The sequence below is a fragment of the Dipodomys merriami genome, unplaced genomic scaffold (assembly GCF_024711535.1).
Source record: "Dipodomys merriami isolate MVZ:Mamm:240054 unplaced genomic scaffold, mDipMer1.0.p SCAF_2, whole genome shotgun sequence".
NCBI lineage: Eukaryota > Metazoa > Chordata > Mammalia > Rodentia > Heteromyidae > Dipodomys > Dipodomys merriami.
The window spans coordinates 114,033,705-114,056,314 of record NW_027203381.1 but is presented as its reverse complement, the minus strand read 5'-3'; the positions used below and the strand labels follow the sequence as shown (position 1 = coordinate 114,056,314).

The 22,610-nt window shown below is 37.9% G+C and overlaps 1 protein-coding gene across 12 annotated transcripts in view; it reads left to right on the top strand.

Annotated features, from left to right (window-relative positions):
• Synj1 (synaptojanin 1) overlaps nt 1–22,610 on the top strand; it is a 90,089-nt gene that overhangs the window by 6,759 nt on the left and 60,720 nt on the right. For all 12 annotated transcript variants that reach the window (XM_070030583.1, XM_070030584.1, XM_070030585.1 and 9 more), the window contains exons 3-6: nt 15,211–15,297; nt 17,573–17,840; nt 20,349–20,574; nt 21,505–21,588. In XM_070030583.1, the coding sequence (XP_069886684.1) occupies nt 15,211–15,297; nt 17,573–17,840; nt 20,349–20,574; nt 21,505–21,588 (665 nt within the window). The remainder of the gene's footprint in view (nt 1–15,210; nt 15,298–17,572; nt 17,841–20,348; nt 20,575–21,504; nt 21,589–22,610) is intronic.

The following is a 22,610-nucleotide window of genomic DNA, read 5'->3' as shown; positions in this document are numbered from 1 at the left end:
ATGAATTGCTTTTGTCTTTCTAGATAGTAATGTTTTTAAGCTTTCCAAGTAGCATAATTTGGGTTACTCAGGACTCAAATAATGCATTAGACAGCAAGGCCATATTACTTCACTCTAGACCTGGTTTTATTCCACATTGTCCATCTGAGTTTTCTTGTCTTAAATTTTTCTGTATTGTGGAAATGTGAGTCATAAAACTAATGAGAGTACTTCACAGGATGTGAATTATCCTGTCTTTATGAAACTGCATAGTAGAGGGAAGTAATAGTAATGAAAAAACAGTTTATTTGCATTAAGCTTACTCTGCCATTTGAAGTAGTAAGCCAAATGTATCTAAACTTTATTTTTCATGCCTTATTTTCTCATTATAGATTTATTATAACACCTTAAGCCACAAGCAATAGCTAATGGTCCTATTAATTAAATAGGGCCAAACAATAAGTATGTGAGTCTCAACTACATAACATGTTGAAGAAAATAATGAAAATAAATTAAAATAATTTTTTTCATAAACAGTTGTTTACTAGTGGGTTATATGTGCTGATTAGGACCTACCCAGCTTTTCAAGTGGTATCATTTCTGCTGTCTGTCATTGCTCTCAATACACACACACACACACACACACACACACACACACACACACACACACACACACACACACACACACACACACACACACACACACACACACACACACACACACACACACACACACACACACACACACACACGTTGAGAATCTCTGTGTTTTTTTGAATTAAAGCATTGTGTAGCATCTTTCCTGGGAGTTTGCTATGGCATCTCAATGTACAGTTTAGGGGCTGTGGCATATATCATGCTTTATTTCATTCACTTCTGTACATTATACCTTTACATAGTTTTTACAAGCATGGAAACATAGTTCTTCTCTTTGCCTTTTGAAAAATTGTAATTATTATTGGTGCTGTTGCGAAGGTGGTGGGAAGGGAATAATGAGTAAAAGAAAAGGAAAATCGTTTAAGGAGAGAAAGAAAATTAAAGACAGAAAAACAGTCAATAGCGAAAACTAAGTCTAGGTAGATAGCTCAGTGGTAGAGTGCTTGCCTTGCATACATGAGGCCCTGGGTTCAATTCCTCAGCACCACATAAGCAGAAAAAGCCAGAAGTGGTGCTGTGGCTCACGTGATAGAGCATTAGCTCAAGAGCTGAAGAGCTGAGGGAGAGTGCCCAGGCCCAGAGTTCAGACCCCATGACCAACAACAAAAAAAGAAGAATGAGACTAGTAGTCATTTTCTAATGAGGAAATTAATAAACTTGTGGCGTGGCCTATAAATTATTAACATGTTAATAGAGTGGACATAGGGTTTAATTTAAAGTTTGATTATTAAACATAGTTTCTTTTCTGAGACAAGTTAAATGTCAGGTTGTAGAATTTGTAGATGCCAAGTGTAGTAGGTGGTTATGACAAGTAGTATTCATAGTTTACTTTTATTTTTTTTTAATGGCCAAGTACTGTCTGTCAGTATGCTTGATCTTTAGATAAGTTACAGTGTCCTCTTTTTTTTAAGAAACAATTGCCGGGCTGGGAAGGTGGCTCAGTGGTAGAGCGCTTGCCTTGCATGCCTGAGGCCCTGGGTTCGATTCCTCAGCACCACATAAGCAAAAAGAAAAAAAGCCGGAAGTGGTGCTGTGGCTCAAGTGGTAGAGTGCTAGCCTTGAGCTGAAGAGCTGAGGGACAATGCCCAGGCCCAGAGTTCAGGCCCCACGACCGGACCCAAAAAAAAGAAACACTTGCAAATTTAGGGAAGAAGTGACTTTTTAAAATTGTCTTTTTAGCACTGAAATGATGAAATTCAGATTTGTTATAGATCCCTTTATATTAAGGTTGTAAAATTTCACTTTCTTTTTTTTTTAATTTTTTATTGTAAAGAAACTATACAGAGGGTTACAGTTACATGAGTAAGGTAATAAGTACACTTCCTATTGAGTATTGTTACCCACTCCATTGTTTCCCCCCTACTATCCCTTCCCTCCCTACCTTCTCCGAGGTTCTTTTTTTTTTTTAATTGTGATTAAGTGATTATATAATTTCCCAAATTTCACAGTATTGTGGCATAATGATGCTGATTTAAAGTCACAAGGTCATTCTAACTCACTTTCTTTTTATAAATAGTTTTATGATGTACAAAATTAATAGAGAAGTAAACAGCTTTTTTTTGGGGGGTGGGGGTCTGGTCGTGGGGCCTGAACTCTGGGCCTGGGTGCTGTGCTGTCCCTCAGCTCTTCAGCTCAAGGCTAGCACTCTACCACTTGAGCCACAGCACCACTTCCGGATTTTTTTCTTTTTGCTTATGTGGTGCTGAGGAATCAAACCCAGGGCCTCAGGCATGCAAGGCAAGCGCTCTATCACTGAGCCACCTTCCCAGCCCCATAAACAGCTTAGTATCAAATCATAAAAAAGAAATTAAGCCCAGTCTTCAGCTAGACCAGTAGCAGGATTAGCCTAGCAATATAAGAACAAACCAGCACTTTGGAACAATGTAATTCCTAAGGGCTTTAAATTACCTTGTTTGACTCTGCTATGAACAAATGAAAAGAAAGGCTTCTTTGCCTATAAACAGTGAAACCCCATTAGTGAAATCCTGTCTCAGGACTATCAGATCTTCTAATTTGTCCTATAAAATAAAAACTAGCCCAGAAGTATAACGGGATTTTTGTTTCTGACCATGATGAAGTAGTAGTAACTAGATTTCTCCACCCACCTTGAACAACAAAAAATGGATAAATTATATAAATGGATAAAATATATAAAATGATTTTTAGATGCAGAACAATGGGCAGCCCTTGAGCAGATCCCTGAGAGAAGGAAACAAGTAAGGTAGGCTTTACAATGTGCCCTTACTACCTGGAGAGTTTCCAGGCCACTGCAGCAGAGGATGTGTCAAAGGAAACTTGACATACTCCCTGAGTTGAGGCAGAGTTAAGGAATGTGGTGGCCAGGGTCTACGAGCCAGAAAGGAAATAGCCAACTAGAGAACTCCAGACTGACCAATGTCAGTTGTGGAAAGATATCCAAAGAGAAGGAAAGAATCACCAGAAAGGATCAGGGAGAAAAGGGTCTAGAGTTTACAAGGCTAAGCATGGATGCCATCACTGAGCTACATTTTCAGCCCTTTCAGAAATTTTGTTTATTTTGAGACAGAGTTTCATAATTTGTCTAGGCTAGCCTCAAACTTTATCATCTTCCTGTCCCCTCCTATAAAGCTAGGCTTATAGGAATGTTACCACCACACCTGTCTGGTTTTTTTTTTGCATTTGCATGGTTATACAATGCTTGCCTTTCAAATCCCTTAAGAAAATGTCAAGGTCTGCGTGTGTGTGTGTGTGTGTGTGTGTGTGTGTGTGTGTGTGTGTGTGTGTGTGTGTGTGTGTGTGTGTGTGTGTGTGTGTGTGTGTGTGTGTGTTACTGGTGATTGAACTCAGATCTTGTGCTTGAGAAGGTATTCTGTACCACTTGAGCCATACCTCTGGCCCCTTTTTGCATTGGTTATTTTCACATTAGCATCTCACTTTATTAGCATCTCACTTTATTCCTGGACTGGCCTGGACTGTGATTCTCCTACTTGTGCTTCTCTGTGTCACTGAGGGTGATAGTGTATGCCACAGCAACCAGCCATTATGCTTTCTCATAGCTGGGATAAAAGGTGTTCAGCTATTGATAGAGATGGGAGTCTTGTGATTTCTTTTTCCCTTATACCTTGGCCTTACACCTGTTGGTCTCTGCCTTGCTGTAGGATTATGGGCTTCAGCTACCACATCCAGCTGAGTACTGTTTTTATTCCTAGAACCTTGCCTTGGTCCTGGTACATAGTAGGCCTTAAGTACTTGTTTGCATGAATGAAAGGCTATTTGTTGGCAAAACTGGAATGTGTAGTTTACATAGAATACTAGCTTGGATAGCTTATTGTCAGCTGAATTTTAATAATTTCAAAAGAAAAATTTTTTCCTTTGAAAGTAATTTTCATTTTATGTATGATGAATGGAAACAGGCCTTGCTGCTAGCTAGTTGAGTATATAATCTGGAATGACTCATATAATCTTTTCTCTGAAAATGAGAAGCTTGGACTTACATCGTCTAACATCCTCTGCATTGGTGGTTCTGTAACCGAAGTGTTGTCTAAATGCAAATGAACTGACCACAAATTGCCATGCATGCAACCACAGGCAAATTGTGATTCTAGGAGCAGCATTCTAATTTGCAATATCACCTTCATATTCTTCCTGACATTCTTCCTTCTTGTTCTTCTCCTCTTCTCCCCTCCTCTCTCAACACCTCACTTCTCCCATTCACTCTACTCATTTTCTCTCCCCTCTTCTCTTCTTTTTCATCAGGATTTTGCAATGTAAAAACCTAACCTGATCTGGAACTGAATATCACCCATGCTGGCTTCAAAAGCACAATCCTGATTCAGTCTCTAATGATGGAATTTCAGGCTTGTACTTCCATATCCAGCACGTATTTGATGTTCTGTAGCTTCTTTATCAACTGGAAAAAAGGGCAGTCTAGTCCTAGGCTGGAAGACTTGAACCATCACAGACTCTTAGTATTGTATAGTAGAACCTTCATTAGGTAGCCACATTTAATAGTCAAGTAACTTTTCAGTAATATTCTTCTTGGGTAATACATTAATTTTGTTTTTTCCTTGTTCAAATGGTGGATGTGGCAATGCAGGTCTGATTTACCAGTGACAACTGTTCACACATCTTCAAAAAGACTTATAGTTCATCAAATTAAAGAAAGTCGTAGGACCAGGCACTGGTGGTTCATGCTTCCTTAAGGTTTGGAGTCAGCCCAGGCATACAAATCCTTAGAGTCTTATCTTCAGTTAATAAATAGAAGAGAATTAATGACAGCAAAAAGACAAAACTACAGGTGTGGCTCAAGTGGTAGATCACTAGCTGTGAGCAAAAAAGCCAAGCAAGACTATGAGGCCCTGAAGTCAAGCCCCAGTACTTGCACAAAAAAGATTTAAAAAGGCATGTTTTCATCTGAATTTCTGTAGTCTCATTTTAGCACTTCATTATTAGGCTTAAATTCTAATTTGAGAATGGAGGGTGTAATAACAATCCTGAATAATGACAATCTTATCATTATATAATTTAGCTACACAGAAAAAAAAAGGTGTGTTTGTCCTCCCGAGTATAATAGAGAGATATTGATATGTTGTTAAGAAATAGTAAAATAGAGGATGATTGACATGTTGACTTTTGGTAGAGAATAATTAATTATGCTGTTGACAGTTTCAGTGGTAGGCCTCGCACATGCTAGGCAAGTGCTATAGCCCCAGTTTCACTTGAAGAGGTTGTTGTAGTGTATGAATAGAATAGTCTACCTCTCTAGCTTCTATTTTTGTAATTTCTTTACCTTAAGTGAGAAGAGCTAGGAAGTGGTGCTATGGCTCAAAGTGGTTGAGTGCTAGCCTTGAGCAATAAAAAAGCTCAGGGACAGCATCCAAGACCACTACCACCACCACCACCACCACCACCAACAACAACAAAAGAAAAAGGAAGCCGGGCGCTGGTGGCTCACGCCTGTAATCCTAGCTACTCAGGAGGCTGAGATCTGAGGATCGCGGTTCAAAGCCAGCCCGGGCAGGAAAGACCATGAGACTCCTATCTCCAATAAACCACCAGAAAACCGGAAGTGGCGCTGTGGCTCAAGCGGTAGAGCGCTCACCTTGAGCTGAAGAGCTGAGGGACAGCGCCCAGGCCCAGAGTTCAAGCCCCACAACCAACCAAAAAAACCCACAAAAAACAAAAGAAAAAGGAAAGAAAGAACAGCTGTAGGTTAGGCCTAACTTCAGTCACCAGTTCATTCAAATAAAATAACTTGGTGCTGGGCATTGGTGGCTAACGACTGTGATCCTAACTACTTAAGAGACTGAGATCTGAGGATTGTGACTCAAAGCTATCTTAGGCAGGAAAGTCTGTGAGACTCTTATCTCCAATTAACAAACAAAAAAGCTAAAAATGGACTGTGATTCAAGTGGTAGAGCATTTAGCCTTACACAAAAGCTCAGGGACAGCACTCAGACCCTGAGTTTAAGCCCCAGGACTAGCACACACAACAAAGAACTTGGAAAGTAGGCACAGAACTAAAATAATAAATGAATTATCTTAATTAAGTTATAAGATATTGCTGCCACATGATTCAGTGTAGCTTTACATTTTTCTTAACTTATTCTGTGATGCTGAGCAAAGGATGATATGCTTACTGTTTTCTAAAGATAGTTTTGAAGAGTTTCAACAGAGTAGAATATTAAAATTGTCCTATTTAATTATTCAGTATAAATGTAAATAAAACATTTATGAAAGAATATAGTAATATTTACCATTTCTTGTACCTCCATAAAGGAATTGTCAGGTCCTCACTTTTCACAATTTGTTATGTATTTATTTGATGAATATTTCATACCCTTGCAGAGAACAGGCTATGGGACCATTTTAAGTTAAAGTTGTAAGATTTACTTTTCTTTACAGGTTTATGAAACTTATAATACATCACTATAGGGTAATTGGATTTGGAAAGTATTTCTCTGACCATTTGTAAGTTTAGTATCTTCTGACTATAATACTCACTAGCAATTATCATCTTTCACATTTTCTTCTTTTCTTCCTGAATTTATTCAATGTGCCAGTGAATGCTGTTAGAATATTTTTTAACATATTTATTTTCTGGAAGAGTCAAATATACATAAAAATAATATGGTACAATGGAGCACAGGTATCGGTGGCCCAGCTTCAACTATTATGAATTCATGGACAGTTAATATATCACCATCTACTCTGTGTATGTATGCATGCATGCCTGTGCATGTGTGTGGTGTAGTGTGGTGTGCACATAGAGCTTCTCCCTTGTTTTTTTCTCTCCGGGCCCACATTTTACTACTTGTCTAGCCTCTTGTGTAGCTTTTTTGCTGGTTAACCTCCTAGTAGTAGGTAGGATTACAGGTATAAATACCATGCCTGGCTCTATGTACTTTTTTTTTTTGGTGCTCTGCCTCCCATTTATTTTGTAATAAATTGTAGACACCACAAATTTTTCAGAATTAGTTATTGTCATCATACACCCTCTTTGCCTCCCCCCCTTTTTTTTCTTCTTTTTTAATAGGATTGAACTCAGAGCCATACTCATTGTGACAAGCACTCTAGTACAGGTCTGTATCCCCAGGTCTTCAGCATATATTTCTAAAAGACAGCTTCTTTTTTATGTTGACTTTTTGTTGTTTTTTGTTTGTTTGTTTTTTGAGACAGGATCTCATTGTGTATTCCGGACTGACCTGGAGCTAAGTTGCTCAATCTGGCCTTGAATGCACAATTCCCCCTGCCTCAGCCAACCAAGTGCTGGAATTGCAGGTGTGCACCACCATTCCTGGCATTTGTTGTTTTTTTAATAGCCATAACATCTGTCATTATCACATCTGAATTATTAACAGTAGTTTTTTTATATCAAATATCTAACTTATGTTCAAATCACTCTGATTTCTCATATTTTTGTGAAAATAAATGTTGGTGGTACTTACTTGTAAATTGTTCTGTGATCTTATTTATAGCCTATGTTCTCTAGTAGTCAGAAGCCTTCAACTGATTAGCGCTTATGATGTGAGGACATGTTTAAGTAGAGCTATAACTATAGATTTATACTTAAGATGGTTTTGTGTTCTTAGGAAACACTTTCAATTTAAAACAAAGAACATTTTTGAGACATGAGTAAAAGGTAGTGTTAACTGCTGAGAAAATATTTTCCCCATCAAAATAAGCTATCATGGGATTTAGTGATTACTTACCTTGGTGTATGATAGTCTTTTTAGAAGCCAGGATTTGCTTTACCTTATATGCTTAAGCACATGAAGAGATGTGGTGAAAAGATGTAGGCCCCTTTACCTTAGCTGAACTGCTGAAGATCACTCAGTATTGGCTCTGTCCTGTAACAATGGCCTTCTTAAGCATTTGTGTCTGCTTATGGTTAGGTTAGAAATCAGTAACTTCTGAAAAGAAAGGTTTGTTTTTCCTAGCAGCTTGTTTACTTAATAGCCATCATGAAAGGAGGGAAAAGAAAATGGAAATTCTCCTCAAAAAGTAGTTTATTATTCTCTTTGAAAACAGTGAAGACCTTCAAAGACTTCAGTAAGCAAGGAAGTGACTGAATTTTATCAACAGAACTTTGATTTCCACTCATTCTTTCATATTGTTTCCTCTGAGCTCTTCATAGACCCTGCCATTTTATAAACTCCACTTGTTTAAATCTTGACTGGCTGTTTTATCCTTCCCACTCAACACAAACACATGTGAAAATTTCCAGAGCTGGCTGTGAGAAATAAATATAAACTCCATTAATAAGATAGTAGGATTTTTTTCACTGGTAGGGTAAAAGTGTCAGTAAGTTTTGTCTGGTGGGTGAACACTTTAATAGTTGCGTTGTTCAAGTCTGTTACGTTGGTATTTTGAGATATGAAACCTAGAAATGAAGAAATGAAATGAAACCTAGTTTCTATTATTAGTAGTACACAAGTGGCTGTATTGTCCATTAGAGTCTGCCAACTAGAGTGATGAGGGAAAATTCTAGGAAGTAGCATTTTTGTTAGTGATTTAAGGATGAGTAACATTTGAGAATCCAGAGATGACTAAAGGTTATCCAGATGGAAAGAACACTAAGAATAGAAGAGGAGATGGAAGAAAACAGAACATGTATAAGTGACAACAAATTATTCATTTTGTCTGAAATAAAAGCTATGAAGGGAAAAAGATAGAAATGAATTGTCACAGTGCTTCATCTAAAAGTTATATACCTTTTTAAAAAAATAATGTAATAGGCTTTCTTGTTTTAAATACTTTCTTGGCAGAAGATTCCTTAATTACTTTATAGAATTAAAAATTAAATTAATCAGAGAACTAGAATTGTAATATAATTAGTCTTATCTCTCTTCTGTCATCTATTTTTATATATTTTAGTGTCTATGTAGAAATCTTTTTCCCCATTTAAAAAATGATGAATGTGGTAGTTTATGCCTATAATCTCAGCACTAGTTGTTAGGGTAAATTAGAAAACTGGTACAAAGAACAAAGAAAAGGTTTATTGCCAGTAAAGGGACTGGCAAGACCACTTCTCACAAAAGAGAAGTGCCCACTAATGTCTCAAGTGACTTTAATTTGAGAATCTTGCTGCCTTATATGGTTGTAGCTATCCCAAAGGAGTGCCCTCTCAGGTGACCCCTACCACCTGTGCAGTTTAGGGGATCTTGCTACCTTATATGGTTATAGCTATCCCAGAGGAAAGCCCTCTCAGGTTAGGGGGTAGAGGCTAATCATTTACTACCTTTTTACTAAATGGGCCTAGGGAAAGAGCATGCTAAGCCATGAGAGAGGAGGCTATTGGACTAATACTAGGGAAGCTAAGGCAGAGAATGGAGAGTTCCAGGCCAGCCTGGGCTACATAGTAACAACCTACCTATTATATATATATATAGGAGGACAGCTGGGCACTAGTGGCTCAGGCCTGTAATCCTAGCTTCTCAAGAGGCTGAAATTTGAGGATCTATCTGCCTATCTATCTACATATGAAAGGAAATAATGTTAGAATAGAACAAGTGGACAAGAAAAGTACAGTCAGGAGGGAAAAGAGAAGTATCTAGTGATCTTAATACAATTGAGTTTACCAGTTGCATCATTATAGGTCTAGGTCAAGCCTCCTTTATGTGGCAGTGAGGCAGCCAGTGTTCTGGCTGCTGTTTAAGTAAGCAGAAGGGCTCTCAGAAAGCCACTGAGGAGGAAAGAAAAAGGGAAGAAAGGAGGAAATGGACAGACTTCCTCTTCAAGGATAGGAGTCCTCTTGGGTAACTCCATCCCAGGTTTCATTACCATTTGTATCTCTGACTCTGCTCAGTGTTACTTGGAGTCCCTCTGTAGCAATGATTAAAGCCTATTCTGATCTGTTGAAGTCTCTTGACTTCTTACTTTTATTTACCCATTTGATCTTTCATAACATATAATATTGTAGAAGTTGATCATATAAATGCCATTGAGAGATAAATGCTTCTCAATTTAGGGATGTGAAACAATTTAAAACATTCTGAAGAGTTGAAGTTTAGAATTTTTTTTTTTTGAACTACCTGACAATAGGTTGCTGATACTGGTACCTTATTACACCCAAGACACGTATTTCCTAGAAAGTCATTCTTTTTTTTTGGGGGGGGGGTCCGGTCATGGGGCCTGAACTCTGGGCCTGGGGGCTGTCCCTCAGCTCTTCAGCTCAAGGCTAGCACTCTACCTCTTGAGCCACAGCACCACTTCGGGCTTTTTTCTTTTTGCTTATGTGGTGCTGAGGAATCAAACCCAGGACCTCAGGCATGCAAGGCAAGCACTCTACCACTGAGCCACCTTCCCAGCCCTAGAAAGTCATTCTTGTGCATAAATGTGATATAGCTATCATAAAATTAATACTGATCAGTATTACTGATTCTCAGACACCCAAGTTTGACCAGCTGTTCCAACAATAATAAAAAAGATCCAGTTTAGTATGTCTTAATCTCAATCTAGAAAGTCTTTATCTTTGGTACTTTGAGGACTCTGATGTGGCCAGTTATTTTGTGAAATTCACTCACTTTGTGTGACATTTGTGGTGGTTCCTCATGCTTAAATTGAGGTGGTACATCTTCGGCAGGGATTGTCAGAAGTGGTGCTGTGTTTTTGCTATACCCACTCAGTCACATGCATTTTAAACTATTCTGTTACTGTTAGTGTTCTTCCTCATTATTTGAGTATGTCAGGTGTGGTGTTGCTTTTTTTTTTGGTCAGTCATAAAAAGACTCTATCCTGAGTTCTTTTGTTAAGGGAAGTACTTTACCACTTTGAGCCACAGCACCACTTCTGGTTTTCTGGTGGTTAATTGGAGATAAGAATCTCACAGAGATTTCCTGCCTAGGCTGGCTTTGAACTGTGATACTCATATCTCAGACTCCTGAGTAACTAGGATTACAAATGTTAGCCACCAGCACTTCACATTGCACATTTAAGTTCTTTGAGGTACTTTGAGACTGCACAAATATCCCTTCCATTAGACTTTGAATTCATGAGATTTTTCAGGGGTTAATAACATTTTTCTTAGATTTCTCCAATATAAATCTCTTTAGTTTGGCTGTTAAGTTTTTCATTGAATAATTTCCTTCTGACACAAGAATATTTCAGGCTCATCTTGTTCCTGCCCATGTCTTATATTGCAGCCATTTCTCCAAGGTGGTCTAGTGCCTTTTAGTGGAAGAAATCAAGATCTGGCATGTTCATTGCTATTGTATTGGTGTTTATTCCAGATCTTGTCAGTGGATAGGGCAGAGAACATATATGTATGTCTATATCAACTATAATTATATATATTTTATAATTATATACATTTTATGTATATATGTAATATATTGTGTATATATTAAATGTCTTTTTTGTCTAGAAAACCAAGTTCAAACTAATAACTCTTGTTCTAGTTCACACCATGATGTCCATACTCATTTTCCATCTGTCCATATTCTCTTCTCTAACAATGAGAATCCTGGCTCCCATTATCCTTGACTATTCCTGAAGGACTTGCCTCTCCCCTCTTGGCCCAATCTTTTTTTTTTTTTTTTAATTGTGAAAATACTGTACAGAGGGGTTACAATTACTTGGGCAAGGTAATGAGTACATTTCTTATCAAGCATTGTTGCCTCCTCCTTTGTTTTCCCTTCCCATCTCCCTCCCTCCCCACACACACACCCAGGCCCAATCTTTTTATGTATATAGATGGAATATGCAGGATTGACTCCCACCTTATTCCCCCAGGTCAAGCAAAGCACCAGGTGTGTGCTCAAGTGCTTGTCTGCAGGAAGCTCATTCCAAGCTTGGCCCCCAGGGGACAATATTCCCTCACCGATGGTGGAGCATTCCACTTTGGGCCTGGCCAAGGACTTTGCCCTGGGCCCCAAGAGACCATAAAGGATTGATCCCACTATCCATACAGACCCCAGGCAAAATCTCAGGTATGTGTGAACTTGTTTGTAGTGCAGGCAGGGCAATCCACCTAAGCCCAGCTATAAATATCCCATTGTGGGCCCAACTGAAAAGCCCCCACCTTCCTTGACATAGTGGCTTTTCATTAACCTCTGCCTCCTTGCTCGACCTCCTATAAAAACCCAGCTCCTGTCCCAACTCTTTGGCACAACCTCCAAACCCGAAGGAATGTCTGTACCTCTCACTGTTCCTCAATAAACAGTCCTCACCTGTTGATGATTGAGTCAGACCTATTCCTTTTCCATCCTCCTCCATTTTCCTAACAGACCATAACCCATTTTTAAAATCCGCTTCCTTGTTAAGCCTTACATACGCCCACCCCAAAATCCAGTCCCTGGCACAACCTCCAAACCTATAGGAAGGTCTGTGCCCCTTGCTGGCAATAAACAGTCCTTACCTATTGATCGAGTCTGGCCTATTCCTTTTCCCTTCTCCTCCATTTTTCTAACACTTCCTCTCTATGTAACTGCTATTGTTGCCATTGCAGCTCCTCTACTGTGCGTGGCTGCTAGATAACATTCGTATGTTCCTAGGCTCTGTCAGCCTACATTGAACCTGCCTCCACATAGTCCCAAATCTGGAAGTAAATATGGATGAGTAAGAAAACACCTGTAATCCTTTAGATTAAAAAGAAAACTAGAAAGCATGAGAAGGGTCTGGAGCTAAAAATTCAGCTCTGCCTTTTAAATTTGTTCATCAACTCATGGATCATATAATTATGGAACCCCTCTGAGTGCTAGGTTACTGGGATACTGTGGGATCTTGACAAAGTCCTTTCTCTCATGAAACTGCCTTAACTGTACCTGTAATTTAGGTTTAGACAAGTTTGTGACAAATTGGAAACCTCTCTACCTTGTTTCCTCATATGTCAAGTGTAGATACTAGTAATTTTGCTCCTTGGATTGCTATGAAATTGAAGAATCCATGTAACCTTCTAGCTTAGTGATACCATAAAAAAATCACAGAAATAATATACAAGTAAGTTACATGAAACACCAGTTTATTTTTCAATATCTTGAGGAGAAGCCAAAATCTTCTGGCAAGGAAAAACACATCTTACCTACTCAGAATTTTTTCCTTTCCTTCTGCCTACTTTTATCTAAGAATATGAACATTTAAAGTGTGCATGTATGCCTTATCTATTGACTCTCAGAATATAATACAAAACATCAAAAAACTAATCATCATGGCATTTACTTGCATATTTGAATTGAATGACAGTTTAATAGATAGACTTACATTACACCTGAGAGCCATGGTATATTATTCATGTATTTGGCACTCAGGAGAAGGTAAATATTATGTACTGTTAAAAGAGACTATTTTGTTGCTGGTATTTTAAGTTATACAAAGAATTGTGCTGTTTTATAGTAATTTTCTTATGTTGTTGTTGGTTGTGGGGCTTGAACTTAGGGCCTAGGTGCTGTTCCTGAACTCTTCAGCTCAAGACAAGCGCTCTACCACTTGAGCCACAGCTCTACTTCTGGTTTTCTAGTGGTTTTTATTGGAGATAACAGTCTCACAGACTTTTCCTGCCCAGACTGGCTTTGAACCACAATCCTCAGATCTCAGCCTCCTGAGCAGCTAGGATTATAGGCGTGAGCCACCAGCTCCTGAATTAAATTTTTTTTAACTTTTTAACTTATCAACATTTTTAACTCTTGCTAACTGCTGATATGTAAACTTGAATTATTTCTGCTAAAAGTACTATTTAAGTGGTAGCATTTAAAAATAGATACCTTATCCAGCTGTTCACCAGTGACTCACGCCTATAATCTGAGCTACTCAGGAGGCGGAGATCTAAGGATCATAGTTCAAAGCCAGTCCAGAAAGGAAAGTCTATGAGACTCTTATCTCCAGTTCACCAGAAAACCAGAAGTGGCGCTGGGACTCAAGTGGTAGAGTGTTCACCTTGAGTTGAGCTGAGGTACAGCACCAGACTCAGAGTTCAAACCCCACAACCAACGTCCCCTCCCCCTGCAAAAAATTCACACACACATACACGTTATCTAAAAAAATGAAATGTACTTATAAACTGACTTATATATACCTTAATATATCTATACACCTTAATAATAACAATAAAATTATATTAAAAATACACAGATCATATAACCTGTAAAAGTCTAGAATATTTGTCTAGGAAGTCATATCTTCTGTCATGAGAGATATATAATGAATACTAAATTTCTAAATACTTGCTTTTATGTACATTTTCCTCCTTTTTGTTTCTCATCCCTCTTCCAGTGCTAGGGATGGAAATCAGGGCTTCCCAAGTGCTAGACAAGCGCTCAACACGGAGCTACTCCTCCACACAGCACTCTTTTTGTTGTTGTTGTTGTTGTTGGTTGTGGAACTTGAACTTTAGGCCTGGGAGCTGTCCCTGAGCTCTTCAGCTCAAGGCTAGCCCTGTACCACTTGAGCCATAGCACCACTTCCAATACACAGCACTTTTAATGGCAACATTCAGAAAAGAAATTCAATATAAATATAAAATTTATATTGCAAAGTTTTGTGTTTGTATTGAATGTTAGGAGTAAGTTCTTTAATCACACAATGTAATTATACTAGGACCCTCAGGGATGTGGACTAAGTATAAATCCCCATAACTTTAACAGTTCGGTAAAGTCTTTAATTTAAAGTCTTTAATTTCATGCTGGTTAAATTAGTGAATGGTTAAATATAGGCCCACAGTAAATTCTAAGCATATTAGAAAATGTGACAGTATTAATTAATTGATCTAGTCACTTCGTCTTACTTAGCCTGTGCTACCCCCACAAGCTGAGTCATCAGAGCACAAGTCATTAGAAGGCAGTCGTGAGGTTACCAGAAAGGAAGTTATAAGAGCGATGGCCTGAAAAAGGTGAAGCAGATAGGGAAACATGGTACTCACAACTCTGGAGAAGAGTTTACAAAGCACTGTTAGCCAGGATGGTGGGGCATGCCTACAATCCTAGCACTTGGGAGGCTGTAGCAGGTGTATCATGAGTTTAAGGCAAGTCTAGGCTATGTACTGAGCAACTGTCTTTAAAGTAAATAACATTTAGAAATTTTTTTTGAAATTTAGATTCTTAGCTCCTTAGAATCTGATGTTTCAGATAATTTTTCTTGATCTGTATTTCTTTTTTTTTGTAGCATTGGCAGAAAAAGAGGCAATTAAAGGTACATACTCCAAAGTGCTGGATGCATATGGACTCCTAGGTGTTTTACGGTTAAATCTTGGTAAGTTTGTTACATAATCTAATTAATCTGTTTTTTTTTTCATTTCTGCCTTTGTAATTCCAAAGATTGGAGCGAGACTACTATGTATCACTTCAGACTATGTTTGAGATCTAAGTGTGGTACACATATATGCATAGATGTATATTTTTAGAAATAATTTTTCTAAATTGAGATTACGTGATTACATAAATTTCACATATTTCACAGTATTGTGATAGTCAAAATAGTTAAAGTCACAAACACATTTTAACCTTCAGTTGTTATTAAAGTTTGTGAATTCTATGAGCTTTGACACACAATACACTTATTTCTTCCACATCAGGTAATACTTAACATTTCTTTCCTTTTGCTTAATGTAAGCTGTTTCCTTCCCTGTGATTCCTTCCTTCCCATTGCTGTCTTTGGGTTGTTTAGTTCATTTCATCTATGTCCAGTGCAGCTGATTGGCCCCTCTATTGTAAGTGTAGTATACTTTTTAAACATTTTTTAAGAAAATTCAAAAATTGAGTATTAATTTTTAACATTAAAAACTAGTCTTATTAATTAGGCTAATATTATAAAATGTTTGTTGCCCCAGAAGACAGTGCTGCATTCTGAAGCTCATATGATTTCATGTTCCAGAGCTGATGTCCTTTTGAACACATTAAGAGTGCTTAATGCCTCAGTGCATTTTGGGAAAAGGTGCCTTCATGGGAATAACACTGATCTCCTTGGTATATAGTGGAGAACACATCTGTTTTGAATTCATGTCTCATCCTGAGCCCATGTCTGACAATGTCACCACTATGGGCTTCAGAGTATTGTATTTGTGATTTCAGTTTGTCTTTTTTTTTTTTTTTTTTTTGTCATGGGGCTTGAACTCTGGGCCTTGGTACTGGGTACTGTCCCTCAGCTCTTCAGCTCAAGGCAAGCGCTCTACCACTTGAGCCACAGTGCCACTTCTGGTTTTGTGGTGGTTTATTGGAGATAAGAGGCTCATGGAATTTCCTGTATGCGCTGGCAATCCTCAGATCTCAGCCTCCTGAGTAGCTAGGATTAACTGTTTTTACTGGCATTTTAGTGTGTGTGTGTGTGTGTGTGTGTGTGTGTGTGTGTGTGTGTGTGTGTGTGTGTGTGTGTGTGTGTGTGTGTGTGTGTGTGTGTGTGTGTGTGTGTGTGTGTGTGTGTGTGTGTGTGTGTGTGTGTGTGTGTGTTGGGGTTTGAAGTGTGTGTGTGTGTGATGGGGTTTGAACTTTGGGCCTGAGCTCTTCAGCTCAAGGCTAGCACTCTTCAACTTGAGCCACTGCACCACTTCTGGCTTTTTCTGTTTATATGGTCCTGATTAATCGAACCCAGGGCTTCATGCATGCTAGGCAAGCTCTCTACTACTAGGCCACATTCCCAGCCCGCCATTTCTGCTTATGTTAAAGTACTTTACTGCTGGCTTTCAAATACATACTGATTTCATAGGATTTGATATAATTAAATGAAAAAAAAAAAAGATTACTAGCCAGGCATGGGGCCATATATTTATCCTTAGCCCTTGGGAAGTGGAGACAGTAATGATGCATTATATAGTGTAATTGTCTCAACTCCAATCCTCCCCAAAAAATGTTACTTACATCAAATTGCTTTTTAAAATGGTTATTAAGGATTTATTGTCCATATAGCATCAGCAGCTCGTTTATTTATGCCATTTTTTTCAACTATACCATTTAACAGAGAACTTCAATATTGGTTATTTTATCCCAACTTCTAGCCATCTTTAGGGAAAGTGGTACAGGCAAAACATATTTTTTTGATTAAATGTTTATAGCTCCAAGTTAAGTATTATTTTGTGAATGTGAATTTATCCTGTCAATGTTTAGATACACAAAATGTTTTTTTGTTTTGTTTTGTGCCAATTTTGGCACTGTCCCAGAGCTCTTTTGCCCAGGCTAGAGTTCTACCACTTGAGTCACAGCTTTACTTCTGCATTTGTGGGTAGTTAATTGGAGATAGTAGTCTCATGAACTTCCTCCCTGGGCTGACTTCAAACCACCATCCTTAGATCTCTTCCTTGGAGTAGCTAGGATTACAGGAGTGAGCCACCATGCCTCGCTTCAAAATGTATTTTAACACGTATTTTTTTTTTACAACTTAAAAAAGCCTAGTTGTGAATTTCAGTATATCCATGATAATTAAAATTGTTATACTGTCAAATTTAAAAGATGGAAACAAAAGAAAGTCAGATTAGCTTGAAAATATTGAAAATTTTCAGCCAACTTTTCAATTAAAAAATCTTTATTTTTTGCAGGTGATACCATGTTACATTATCTTGTCCTAGTCACTGGATGTATGTCTGTTGGAAAAATTCAAGAGTCTGAAGTTTTTCGAGTTACTTCCACTGAATTTATATCACTTCGAGTTGATGCTTCAGATGAGGATCGCATTTCAGAAGTACGAAAAGTTTTGAATTCAGGAAACTTTTATTTTGCATGGTCTGCATCTGGAGTCAGTTTAGATCTGAGTCTTAATGCACACCGTAGCATGCAAGAACACACAACTGACAATAGGTTTTTCTGGTGAGTCCAAATTTCATTGTTGCCCTTTTAATCGTGTGCTATGAGTAGATTGGTGACTTTAGGGCATGATACATCCAGCCATTACTATTTCCAGAGATAGCAAGAGGTGGACATTGCCCCTCTTTTCTCTTTCCAAGTCTTCAGCAGATCAGCCATTATTGGTTTGGCATCTAACATGAAATCTATTTATTCTGATCAATTTCATTTCAAAAATATGGTTTAAGATTCAGGAATTATTTATAATGAAATTGTGTTATCACAATAACACTATACTGTTTATCATTCTTAGTTTTCATTCTTGTCTCTGTATTATCACCATCCTAAACCAACATTCCCTCTTAAATTTTGAGATGGTAAGTAGATTTTCTTTTTTGCAATGTCAGGAATTAAACCCAGAACCTTGAGCATGGTAGGCAAATGCTCTCCCATTGAGCTGCTCCCCAGACTTAGTATACTAATCTAAAAGCAACAGACTGTAAAGAAATAGTATACTGAGGGGTTGGGAAGGTGGCTCAGTGGTAGAGCGCTTGCCTTGCATGCCTGAGGCCCTGGGTTCGATTCCTCAGCACCACATAAGCAAAAAGATAAAAGCCGGAAGTGGCTCTGTGGCTCAAGTGGTAGAGCGCTAGCCTTGAGCTGAAGAGCTGAGGGACAGCGCCCAGGCCCAGAGTTCAGGCCCCACGATCAGATCCCCCCCAAAAAAATAGTATACTGGGACAAAGTACTACAGTAAATAAAGCTTATGTAGATACTGTGATACATTACTTGATAATACATCACTGTGCTGTATTATAAATAGGCATAAAATGGTGAGATCACATGAGAATATAATTAGTATTCCTTTATGATAGCATACTGGGTTGCTTGTGTAGTGACTTTTGTCTACAGCCATCATCTTTGGTACCTTTTCTCTTTAATGTCAGGTATAAATTATATTTCACTGTATTTCACTGTATTAACATATATTGTAAAACCAGTGTTCCCGCTCTCTGTTCCCTCCATAGTTGAGATTCAAGCCTTTAACCTGTGTATTTTCTCTCCCTATTTCTTTCATCATCATTTGTATGGTTCTTGAGTAGTGTGCATTTATGTTTGACACATTTGCCCTGTTTATTGCAGGATGCAAAGTCAACAACAATCTTGAAAGACAAAACTAAGCTCTAGTTATGCTTCATAATTTACATGGAAGTCTTGGCCCAGAGGAATTATGCCATTCCTCTGGGGAACAGAGAGGGCAGAATGAGCTAAAGCTGTAGAACATGATCAGAGATTTGGGCTCAGTGAAGGAGGAAACAATGATGGGATAGAAGACCTTGTTCGTAATATAAAAGATAATAGCTCATAGAACCTAGTAGTGATGGAATGTATTTTTGTCTAGCATTCAGAAATAGGCTTTCCAAAGTTGACCTGTGTCAACTCAGTGCCTTTTCTAGTAGAAGATATTAAAGTCCTTTGAAAGGACTTCAACATTGCAGCCATGCATTGGGCACTGTACTCACCTTTTGATTCCCTGATCATTCTTATCCTCAGTTCTAGTCTGGAGAGAAAAGCTTTTCTGCCAAAGTAGAAATCTATACAGATGCAGTTTCATTTGCCAAGATTAACCAGTAAGAGTAATTCATTCATACTTTTATTCAATTAAGTGTAGATCATAGAGAGCCTAAGGGGTTTGTCCAGTAGGAGATAGATTGAACAAAAGGATGATGAGTACATGGAAGGTGAATTTTGCTTTTTCGTTTTTGTTATTTTACTAAGGATTGGAAAACTTGTTTCAATTTACATAAGAAAATAAAAGATTTTAGAATTTATGCACTTGTAACAACCTAAATCCTCTTTTTAGGATACAGTATATTTTATAGCTAAAGTATCAAATACTTGAAAATTGAATGGTTTTATCCCAGTGGAAAGTTGAAGCTGCCATTAGTCAGCAGCTGTGAAGACATTCAGAGAATTAAAACAACAACACATTTTTGTTAATAAAGGAAACTAAACCTGGGTGCCAGTGGCTTATGCCTGTAATACAAGCTACTCAGGAGGTTGAGATCTGAGGACTGCAGTTCAAAGCCAGCTCAAGCAGGAAAGTCTGTGAGACTCTTAAGTCCATCAAAGCTACCAAAAAAGCCATTGATGGAGGTATGACTCAAGTGGTAGAGTGCTAGCCTTGAACAAAAGAAGCTTTGGGACAGAGCCTAGGCCCTGAGTTCAAACCCCAGGATTAGCACCAAAAAAAAGAAAAAAAAGATATAACAGAAATGAGACACAATGCTAAAACTACACATATACACACAAAGATTCTTTAATGCTGACAATGCATTATGTAACTTAAGAACACTGATCTCTTTTTATAGCCTTATCTTCAGATAATTAACATAGAAAATATAAATCAATTGATTAGTATTTGTTGCCTTTTAAATAACCTTAAATTAATGTTCTAAATTAATGTTTTAAATTTTTTACTTTGTTACTTAGGACTTAATAACTCAATACAATTATTTCTTTTTCCCTTAGGAACCAATCTTTGCATTTGCATCTTAAACACTATGGTGTGAATTGTGATGACTGGTTATTACGCCTCATGTGTGGGGGAGTAGAAATCAGAACAATTTATGCTGCTCACAAACAGGCAAAGGCTTGCCTCATTTCAAGATTAAGCTGTGAACGAGCTGGAACTAGGTTTAATGTCCGGGGAACAAATGACGATGGTCATGTTGCCAATTTTGTAGAAACAGAACAGGTATATAATGTTGTATATTGCTTATTCATGAATAATTGAAGCATAGAAAACACAAGAATTTCAGAATTTTACTTGATTGAGAACACATTTTGATATATTGTTGACTTATAATGACCCTAAGTATGTATTGGCCTTACGGTTTCCCTAAAACTAAATCATTTAGGTATGACTGTTATAGGTGACAAGATATGACATACTCAGTGAGCTTCATTTGAAAGTGAATTTCAAAGTCCTTAATTATAGAGTTATATAAGTATTTTTTGTGTGGAATTAAATCTAATTCTTAGTGAGATATGTGGACTCCTTAAAAATGAAAATTTATGGGTTTTTGGTTATGAAACTATATAATTGTAATTTCCAACTCAGGATTTCCACATAGGTTTTGAAAAATATAAAACTCAGGAAAATGAATTAAATAAAATATAAAATATATATGTATAAAATATGAAAATATAAAAAGTTCCCTTTTAAGAGTTGTGATTGTTATTCTTATATTTTTATTAGTTAATATTATTAACTGAAAAACAATTACATTTTTATTGACCTATTTTGGATACCTTGATGAGAACCATTTGTATATGAGAAATATGTCATAAAATTTACTACTCTAGGGCTGGGAAGGTGGCTCAGTGGTAGAGCGCTTGCCTTGCATGCTCAAGGCCCTGGGTTCAATTCCTCAGCACCACGTAAGCAAAAAGAAAAAAAAAAGTCGGAAGTGGCGTTGTGGCTCAAGTGGTAGAGTGCTAGCCTTGAGCTGAAGAGCTGAGGGACAGCGCCCAGGCCCAGAGTTCAGGCCCCATGACCGGACCCAAAAAAAAAAAAGTACTACTCTACAACAGATTTTAGTAAGTTTGTTATTCTAAAATAGAGGTAACTGCTTTTTCCTTTGGAAGTGTTCTATCTATGTATCTGTCTACTTACTTTTTGTAGGTTGTATACTTAGATGACTCTGTTTCTTCATTCATACAAATCCGCGGATCTGTTCCATTGTTCTGGGAGCAACCAGGATTGCAAGTATGTTGTTTAATAGTTACTTATTAGTTTCTTTACTTGGAAATAAACTATATTCTCAGGATTCTCAAGATATTTGATTAGTTAATTGATCATTCTATTTCATGTAATAATATCTAGATTCACAAATGAGGTTTTTTTTACAAGCTTTTTTCCTTGAATGCTCTTTCAAAATGTCTCACTTCCGGGCTGGGAAGGTGGCTCAGTGGTAGAGCTCTTGCCTTGCATGCAAAGTGTCGCTGTGGCTCAAGTGGTAGAGCAGCTAGCCTTGAGCTGAAGAGCTGAGGGACAGCCCCCAGGCCCAGAGTTCAGGCCCCACGACCAGACCCCCCCCCAAAAAATGTGTCACTCACTTTTGTCTCATTATAATGAGATACCCAAGGCTACTCAACTTTATAAAGGAAGGAAATTTATTCTGGTTCACAATTCTGAAGGCTGAAGGCCAAGATTTAGCATCCCCTTTTAGTTTGACCTCTGGTGAGAATGTAATGCTGGATGTATTGTGACCTTAGAAGGATGGAAGTGATGTTGTGAAAATACCCTAGAGAGGGGTTATAATTACATGGGCAAGGTAATGAATGCATTCCTTATCAAGCATTGTTGCCTCCTCCTTTGTTTCCCCTTACCATCCCTCCTACCCCCCCCAAAGTTGTAAAGTTTGTTTTCAACATAACATCTTGTACATCTCATTGTTGCAATGGGTCCACCTGTATCCCTATTTAAGCAATTTGTTTTTTTCCCTTCCCCTCCACAAATTATACCAACATCAAATACAGTGAAAACAGGGGCTATACTGTGGGGGAGGGACATACAAAGCAACAAAGAAATATTTATAATTATGTTAGAAATAATAGCCAGAAAGAAAAAAACATTTGAATCCTTATCTTGAGGTTCATTTCGTGAACATCAACTTACCTGACCATTTCTGCTTGTCTCCGACATATGCTGGTTATTGCAAATAAGGGAAACCATGGGACCTTTGTCCCTGGGCCTGTCTTACTTCACTTAATATAATTTATTCCACG